This window comes from Sinocyclocheilus grahami, unplaced genomic scaffold (assembly GCF_001515645.1).
Source record: "Sinocyclocheilus grahami isolate Dianchi unplaced genomic scaffold, SAMN03320097.WGS_v1.1 scaffold178.1, whole genome shotgun sequence".
Lineage (NCBI taxonomy): Eukaryota > Metazoa > Chordata > Actinopteri > Cypriniformes > Cyprinidae > Sinocyclocheilus > Sinocyclocheilus grahami.
Window position 1 is genome coordinate 198,876 of NW_015505357.1, and position 10,056 is coordinate 208,931.

The 10,056-nt window shown below is 35.5% G+C and overlaps 1 protein-coding gene across 1 annotated transcript; it reads right to left on the bottom strand.

The window, feature by feature from the left end:
- Positions 1 to 3,061: 3,061 nt before the first annotated feature.
- Positions 3,062 to 9,836, bottom strand: tspan31 (tetraspanin 31). Its single transcript, XM_016283855.1, has 6 exons — positions 9,651 to 9,836; positions 6,967 to 7,134; positions 6,763 to 6,843; positions 6,526 to 6,666; positions 6,235 to 6,345; positions 3,062 to 4,807 (listed from the first exon to the last, which is right to left on the bottom strand). Exons 1-6 carry the CDS (start codon positions 9,711 to 9,713, stop codon positions 4,733 to 4,735), a joined length of 639 nt encoding a protein of 212 aa, XP_016139341.1. The 5' UTR covers positions 9,714 to 9,836; the 3' UTR covers positions 3,062 to 4,732.
- Between the last annotated feature and the right edge of the window lie 220 nt (positions 9,837 to 10,056).

A 10,056-nucleotide genomic window follows, 5' to 3' on the forward strand; every position in this document is an offset into this window, starting at 1 on the left:
TATTTCCTGTTCATTTTAAATTTAAGTTTAAATAATTCTGTTATGTGCTCTTGTCATTTTTACTCTTGTTTTTTTTTCATTATATTATGTTTGAGGGGTCATGCACAACTTCTGATTTTGTATGAACTAGTGCAATTTCAGCATTTTACTAGCATTTATTAATCATTTGAATTAGCTTTCATTTGTATAGTTTCAGTTCATTTTAAATGTTAGTTTAAGTTTAGTAATTTTGTCATGTGCGCTTACCATTTTTACTTTTTTCCAATATATTCCGTTTGAGGGTTCTATGTTGTGGTTTTGTACGAACCAGTGCAATTTGAGCATTTTTTCTATACTAGTATCTATTAATAATTTGAATTAGTTTTGTGAATTTTCAGTAGGTTTTAAAGGGGTCATATGATGCGATTTCAAGTTGTCCTTTCTCTTTGGAGTGTTACAAGCTCTTGGTGCATAAAATGATCTGTAAAGTTGCAAAGACTAAAGTCTCAAATCCAAAGAGATATTCTTTATAAAAGTTAAGAGTCAGCCACACCTACCTAAAACAGCTCGTTCTAACACGCCCCCACATGTCTACATCACTATGTGGAAATATTAGCATAATGCCACCCAAATGTGCACGCAAAGAAAGAAGGCGTGGTTTCAGGAACAGCAGTAGTGTTGATGCAGCCATGTCAGGGAGACGCTGTGTTTCTGTGCGAAAGCAAAAGCACTTTATTTGGCCTTCCGGAAGTAGATGCAATTAGGAATCATTGGTTAAGATTTATTTACAACAGAACAGCACAACCCAGATGTTCGAATTTGTGCAACGCATTTTATGGACGACTTTGCTATAACAATCTGGCGCTTCTGAATCAGCAACTGTAAGTATGTTTTGTTATGCTGCGATTATAGTAAGGGGCGTTAAATTTCCGACGCGTGCTTGTGGTGTTCGGCCAATCACAATGCACTGGGTCAGCTGGCCAATCAGAGCAGACTGCGCTTGTCAAAGGAGGGACTTTGTAGAAAAGGAAGCGCTTGAGAGAGGCGGGGCATAGAGGACCTACAATAATGTACAGTATTTGAAAAATAATGTGTTTTTTGAACATTAAAGCATGTCAACATATTCTGTTACACCAAATACACAAATTAATGATCTTTAAAATAGAATAATATGACTCCTTTAAATTTGTATTTTTTTTTACTAATTTTTAATTATTCAATATTTTTATCATTTATTTATATCATTATACATTTTATTTCAGTTAAATTTGTAGTAATTTTTTTTTATTCAGTTCTAATTTGTCGATATCTCATTTTAGTTTTGATCTAATATTTATATATTTATTTTATTTCAGCAAATTAATCAGAAAACAATTGTAATAGTTTTAGCTTTAGTTAACAATTTGTGTTTTACATTATAGTGAATTGTGGATTACAAACACTATACATGCACCGAATAAGTTCTAAAAGCAAAGCTTTTACCTTTTGACCGGGCTTTGCTTTTTGGATCCTAAACAGCATCTAGATGCAGCATTTTGTTGTTTTTGTTCCAGTGGGCACCACTAGGGGGCAGTGCATTTTGAGGTACAAAACAAAATGTACAACCCCCTTATAATGACTTCACCCATGATATAAAGCAGGACACAACCATGGGCACAATAGAAATCAACAGACACACAGCTTATTGTTGATGCTGGAAGTTAAAGTGGCGTATTACACAAATAGATCTTTTACCTCTGAGAGACATTACAACAGCAAATTTACCCTTATAGCAACCTAACAGAGTGTTTGTCTCTCACTAGGGGAACATTTTGTAAGATAACATTGTTTACAGTGGAATCTTTTTTCAGACCTAGTATGAATCATTTTACACACTCCTACAATCCTACACAAGTTGCATAATCTAAATATAACAGCCTAGTGTAAATTGTTTACAAGAAAAAAAAACACCTCAACACTGAATACAAAGCAAGGATCTGGAGAAAAAACATCCTCAAGTCTTTTTTTAGGATTATACTCATGTCACAATGGATTATTTGTTATGAAAATAAAACTGCTGTACCACTAGTGTGTATAAACTGAAAGTGTAACACCTGCTGTCGTCTGTGATTTCCAGCAAAAGTAATGACAACGAATGACAGTTAGCTTTGATATTCTAATACAGTGGTTGTCAAGTGATATATTGTGACCTGTTATTGGGGGAAAAAACAATGCTAATTACAAATAATACAATTTCACAATTCACATAATTGTGTACATGTAAAATAAATGCAAAATATACAGGTAAATCAACTGCAAACATGGACAAGCTGAACAAAATGCCCTGATTCTCAAAAGCCATGAACAAAATTGTGTAAGGTAAAAGAACAGACCAAAGTACATTAAGGAATAGTTCACCCAAAAATGAAAATTTGATGAAAATGTGCTCACCCTCAGGCCATCCAAGATGTAAACAAGTTTGTTTCTTCATCAGAACAGATTTGGAGAAATTTAGCATCACTTGCTCACCAATGGATCCTTTGCAGTGAATGGGTGCCGTCAGAATGAGAGTCCAAACAGCTGATAAAAACATCACAACAATCCATGATAATAAATCCATAAAAATGTTTTGGACTACTTTCACTTGGAAACAGAACTTGATCTGTGCCTATTACTCTCCTAATTCAGATGAGAAAATGTTTTCAATGGAAAAGGCAATATTAAGGATAGACATATTAATGAAGGATTTGTTTTACAAATATGCAGCTTTTCACTTCACAACATGTTATCTGACGAACAGGATTCACGTGGATTACTTTTGAACTCAGCTGTCTGGAATCTCATTCTGACGGCACCCATTCACTGCAGAGGATCCATTGGTGAGCATGATAAATTAACTCATCTTGGATGGCCTGAGGGCAAGTAAATTTTAAGCAAATCTTCATTTTTTTGGGTGAACTAATCCTTTAAAAATGGGGTTGATGCTGTTAGGGTCACCGCTTGATGTTAAATGTAAAATCTTGAGTGTTGAAGCAAAACCAGTTAAGGAACACAACTGAGAGCACGATTTAAAAAAAACAAAAAGAGAGAGATTTCACAGGTATTGATCTAAGAATATTTAATTGGAAAAGTCAGTTTCAAAAATACAAGGCAAATCCAGGGGAAATGGTGCTTACAGCTCACCAAGTCGGGTACTGCGGCCTTCTCACAACGGCAATAAATAACTACTATAGCACAGACATTGATTTCACCTCTTCTAAATCCATCAGTGAAACACACTCATAATACCATGACCAAGTGAAGCAGAACACATTTAAGCTGTACTGAGTGATGGTTCAGTGTTCCCATTTTCTCAATCATGTGGGGCAGAAAATAAATCAGTTAAGACTGTGAGTATTAGCCAGTATGTTCCACTATTAATATGAATAAACAAATTAACAAGTACATAATGGACATATGGAATTAACATATGCGTGTGCACAAAGGTCATTACAAATGATCTATCTACAATGATCAACATAGCAAAAAACGCACACTTTAATGGCAACTTAACACTATTAGCACAAACCAGGAAAAAAATTTAATCGCAATGACCAAAAAAAAAAAGAGAGAGAGGTTTGGCACAACACAAAATAAGAAGGATTTAACTGAAATGGCACAGTATTCAGTGCTACAATTATGGACCTGATGCCGTTAGTACTTTTTAAAAATAGCTGGAAAGAAGCGATACATGTTTGCAAATAATAAAAACTGCAAGTTAGTGCATGAGTACGTGGCTTAAACCAAGCCGACAGATAACTGAATAAATGGCTCGCCGATATTATTTCAACACAAACATCCACACAAATTCATAAGATATTAAAACACCAAATCCATGAGTAATACTAAGCTTCAAAGGAAATGGAGAACTTAAAAAGTCCAGTGAGAATAGCTAGACCCGGCTGAGGCGGGAGGATCTCTGTGGTTTAAATGAGAATCGGAAAATCGCTGAACGTCGACCCTGTCACGGTAAAGACTATGTACAACAGGAGGGCAGCAGTCCATCGGCAGGGGAAATCCTCCCATTCACATGGCTCAGTTACACAAGTGTTTTTAAATATTCACGTTCTACGTCTAATTCCTAAACTAATATCCCATAGGATGGGCTGGTCACCTCACAGAGACGGACTTCATATAGCATTGCACAAAACACAGGTGTTTTTCAGGTCTGCACTCATTCAAAGCAGACCTGGATGTGATTTTCCTGGGAGATACGTGACAGAACTTCACCTTGACTAAGTGATACTAAACATTAACAGTTTCTGTGGGTTAACTTTCCGTTACACTGAAACTACAGGGACCATTTCGGCACTACATACCTGGTTATGCTGACTGTGTCACAAGAAACTGAGGCTATGAACATGCAGACATCGATGGCTTTACATTGCAGGTTTTCGTTTTGCATACAGACAACAGGAAGAGTTTCTCACATCAAGGAGGGGGAAGTGCCAGAACGAGCATCCTATCATACATGATACTTCCTCCTGCAGGTTTAAATTAGCCCTCTGCAGACCTTGTGTGGAAAATGGGTCAGATCTATCATCAAAATAGATGGGTTTGTATCTAGTGTGTTCTGAACCGGGTGTGCGGATGAGAGTTTTTTGTGGGGATCAGTGGCTGTGTTCTGCGGTTAATGCTTTAAATGTCTCCTGGTGCGCTCCACTCTACCTGTGCAAAAGGGAACTGGAATAGCTGGACTACACTAAACGTAGTTTAGGACAGACGGTCTGAGAGACTATAAGAATGCACTGGGGTTCGCTCTCGGGTCCTTTTGGTTCCTGAAGCGCATGGCCAGCCAAACTCCTAAGATCTGAGAATAAGGACAGAAATATTGATTAGAAACACAATACTGGAGTATAATCAGGTGCGCATGCTCGACCACAATAAAAAAATGCACTGTGACCGCTCATTTGCGTACCGACGTGGTTGACAGCTGTTAATGCACAATTACCATTTTAGATCGACAAACTGTAATACTGTATAAGATTTCTATTCGAACTGAAATCATAAATCTAGGCTATCCACTGCTGTTTTCAAAGTACAATGCAAAACTGTGACATTTCATTCACTGGGGCAGCGTTAAACCCGGGAGCGCATATACTTACTTGCCGGCAACACTTTATTTTTTAATTTACTACAAAATAATTGTATTTTTTATTTAATACTCCCTTTTATTTTAAAATATAATAGTATTATCAAACTTTATTACTTTGTTTAATAAATAAAAAAATGAAATAAAGTGCAATAATATTATCATCACTATTATTAATTTGTTTTTTATAGTTATATTTAATGGGTCACATTATGTGCAGTGTGAGGACCCAAAACCAAATCTCCAGGTGCTCTTATGAGAACCAGGCTGAAAAACCTATGTGCACCCCTGAGTACAATAGCTATAAGCAAAAAGTCATGCACGTACATGTACTAAAGTAACTGCATAATTTTAGGCAAATTAACACTTCAATGCGTGGCTGAAAGTGACTTATTTATATATAAGCAATTTGATACAAGAGATCAATGTTCAATATTAAATAAATATTTTCCTATAATAATATATTGTAATATTACATTCTAAATGAATAAATGTATTCCGCTAAATGAATATTTTTTAATTGAAACAAAGCTAAAATTAAATTAAAACAAAAATAAAAAATGAAACAAGTTTAAGTACTAAAACGAGTAAAACTACGAGTTAAATAAAAAACCTACTAAAACATAAAAGCACAGAACAAAATGACTAAAATTTAAATAAAACTGAAAATATAAAAATAAAAGCTAATTAAATATATTACTGAAGAACTTGACTCAAAATTCAACTAATGCAGAGTCTCATGTCTGTGTATTTAACAACAACTTTGAATGTGGTTAATGCAATCAGATTTTAAATAAAGAACTGTTTTACATTAAACATTCTGTAGAATATTTTTTAAGTTACGAGTCTCAAAGTCATGTACTTGTTGAGTATGTGGGATTTTATTTGACTCTTTTACACCTAACGACAGCTATTTTTTTTGATCTCATACAACTAAATGAAGAATAAAGGATGGAAAGGAGCTCTAAATGTGGAACTGATACTTTTCATTGCATTTCATCCTTCTAATGATGGGAAATGTAGTAGGTTACATTCTTAATTGCAAATCATAACAATTTATTCCAACCGTGATTCTCTAACTGACTCCTTCCCTAACCCTGACTGAAAGAAGTCCAGATCTCCCACTAGTTACCACCTGAACTAACCTCTGTAAAGCTGAAAAAGAGGCCGACTCCTCCAAGGATCTTCAAAGCTTCTGATGAATGTTGGAGCATCTTTTCACCGCAAGTGAGGCAGAGGCTCTTTTTTACACATGGCTGCAGGAAAAGAAAACAGGGTGTTCGTCTCTCATTTTTCACATTTGGTTAACTCAGCATCCACCGTCCCCACTATATGTTATCATCAGCGCTCCATTCATTCATAACTACTATATCTGTTCAATAATGTGTCAAAAAGCCAACGTAAATCAAAAATGGAACACAAGGATGTATACTTACAGCATCACAGAAGTGTAAGTCAGACATAAACACTCCCTGGTTCTGTGTATTGTTGAACAGGCCACAGCAGTCCAGCTTCTTCTCAAGGCTGATTCTTGTGTCTTTACTCATTAGTCTCCAGGATGAGACTAGCAGCTTCTCCTGTTTTGGTAATGTTACAAGACAAATACTAGGAATCACACTCAAACACTTGTGCAGCAACAACAACAAGAGTGCTTTAAAGTTCATTAGGATTACCTGTTGACCCTGGTTCATGGCCAGACAAGAACAGGAAACTCCAAACTGGAAGAGGAACACAATGAAGAGAATGACCATGTACTGTGGAAAAGCAGCTGTGGTCAAGGACTTCACAACATTCAGTTGGGAGAATTTAGACTTGCAGTTTTATGAGCATTAAACTACAAAAGAAAAACAGGCAGTACAAAGGCTTCTGAAGGATACAAAGAAAAGCATGACTTGGTGATGATGGACGGCTCCAATGAGTCCCACAATGGCGATCAGCAGCAGAAAGAAGCCCACGGCAATCACGCCGCCGATGATGTGGATGCTGGAGACAATGCCGAAGCCTTTCCCCCATGCTGCTACGACAATCAACAGGAGACCCACCAGCTGAGGACGAAAAAAAGACCAATCAGAAACATGTCCCAACCTTACAATACATAAGATTATATGTGAAAACACTATATTGTGCTTAAAGTCAACATGAAATGGCATTCACAACCCATTTCACTTTAATAATGTATGTGACACATTTCCAAGTTAAACAAGATATTTAAAGAGAAAATAATTAGGGAGGGATTCGATTTTATTTTTTAAGTTGATTGAAATTATATTAAAAAAAATTATAATAAAATATAATAAAAACACTACTGGCATGGTTACAATAAACTTTCATTTTAAATGAATTAATTATTTTTCATTTGTTTTACTTTCAATTTTAATGACAATTTATCCATAGAATTGACTGAAAAAAATTAATAAAACAAACTAAAAAAGTAAAAACTAACCCAACAAAACAAACAAAAATAACTCAAAATACAATTTGGTAGGGGGGAAAAAAACAAGAAAATAAATTAATTAATAAATAAAGCCAATCAAATTTAAACAAATCAAAACAAAAGAAAAAACTAATGATTGAAAAAAATAAATAAATAAAACAAAATTCAAATCAAACCAAACTAAAAAAAAAGATATAGTCCACTGGCAAAAAAAACTCAAATAAAATAAGTTACGATTCTTTTGTTGCTTGCAAATATCCTTTTGAGATGGCAAATTATGAATGGCCTTCAATGGAAAAAGATGTCTTTTGTCCCCAGATGGTGTAGTTCTAACTACTAACAGTGGCTTACTGGGCATGGCCTCCATATGTGACCACGTAGTTGGAGAGAAGGACTTGAAAAATACCAAGATGAACGATGCACTGAAGAATCATTCACAATAAGTAAATAGTAGGGCTGAACGATTTTGGAAAATAATCTAATTGCGATTTTTTTTTTACCAATATTGCGATTTAATATGCAATTCTTTTTTTAAAGCTCTTTATGTTCTGTATTATTCAACAAAGACAAGCTATAAATCATTGTATAGTATGCCCAACACACTATTAGATAGATTAAACATAAATATTCTTCTCTGTAGGCCAGGCCTATATGTTACGATGAAATTAGGTGATGCATGAATTGATATTATCGCAAATGCAATTAATCGTTCAGCCCTAGTAAACAGGGCCAATTTTAATTTCATGTCGACTTTAGGTGAGGTCTACAATTTTGCAGTGCCTAAAGAGGAGTACATTACATTTCATTTACACTCATAACAACTACTGTAACGGAAACATGAAGCACAACTCGCATGCTGTTACACTTCTAAAATGTGTATCAAACATAATTTCTATAAGCTAAGCTGCGAGTAGGGTCAATGTACAGTTTAAGGGTTTGTCTGGAATCTATATTAACTCAAAGCAAAGGGCAGCATGATAAAGATTGTAGGTCCAGAGAGCAACATGTGTCTCAACATAACCTTACCGAACAGCATTACTGTCATGGGCAGCATATCACAGGTCAAACCCAAAGCCGACCGAACAATGTGCACACAGTTCCTCTTTAAATGCCAGCATGAGGGGTATGATTACAGCATTATGGAGAACATTGTGAACCAAAACCCAACCAAAGACATCACAGAGTGGTCCGAATGGTGATAACCCTGGCTTTTCCGCTTAAGATCCATATTTAATCAATAATTTTACAGTACACTCATAACAAAAGCAATCCCTGTGGACAACCTGAGGTGAAACTGCTTTACCTTTAAGGGTTTTATCCTTTGGGTTACTAGCACAGATCTTTAACCACTAGACCACGCCACCCAAAGTCATTTAGCAACACACCTTCTCATTTACAGCTCTGACTTGAGTGCGAAGTCCTTTATTTTTGGCTAAGTGTGACTGTGACACCATGACTTTTAACCCAGTATTCTCATCACTCGTGTGAGTCAGAGGCATTATGGAAGTATGATCAGCAACTCAGTTCTGTATGTATCATATTAAGCAAGCTTGCATACTAACTCAACCATATTTGACAAGACATTTGAGTTTGAACAGATGCATACATAAAGCTGCCATATAACATTTTTCCAGGGCAATCAATAGTGAAATAGACACAAATACATATGTAGTAGTGTAATTAAGAAATATAGTTATTCTTAGAGAAAACGAGTAAATGAAAACAGATTACACAAACATAGGGGCGGTTATGCAACACTGGATGGCGAATCATCATTTAGAAGATATGTCAACAAGCAATCTAAAAAATCTTAATATTAACACTTCAACCCGATCTTTTTATTCCTTAATGAAATTAAACCTAGAAGGCTTTGTTTAACTAGTACCGCCTATGAGACAAGCAGCTAGCTATTTCATCTACTGATAGCTAGAAAACAAAGACCTCACATTTGACCTTACACAGACACTTTTATATTAAATATAAATACAGTAAAATATTCATAACACGCCTTAAATTCAGTACAAATTGTGAGATAAAGTGAACTAAATGTTTTAAGTATTTATAACGGATTAGCCGTTGCTAACGTTAGCTGAGCTACATATTCATGTAACGTTATGTGCGACTCACCATATAAACTACATTTAGCGAACAGAGGGCGTTTTTCGAGCACGTAAATCCTCCGCAAACCATGTTGAATCTTCAGGCATTTACCGGTGAGATGAAATGATGTGCTACAGTTGTTTTGGCTGCTGTGAGTATGCTACCAGCTGTTCTCTTGTGGTGAGCGCAGAGCAGCAGTGGCGATGTCCGATTCATGAGCGAATCGTTCATTTGAGTCGAACATGTTCTATGAATCAATTCAACCAGTTCGCAAAACAGCCTAATCTGAATCATTCCTAGCTCGTGGGGCCGGTTGCATAAAAGTTTTATACTAGTCTTAAAAGTTAGTCATCTCATTTTTTTTTCTTTAAGAATGATCAAAATGTTTAAACATTTTGGTTACATAAAAACTGAGATTAGTCTAAGCTGAATC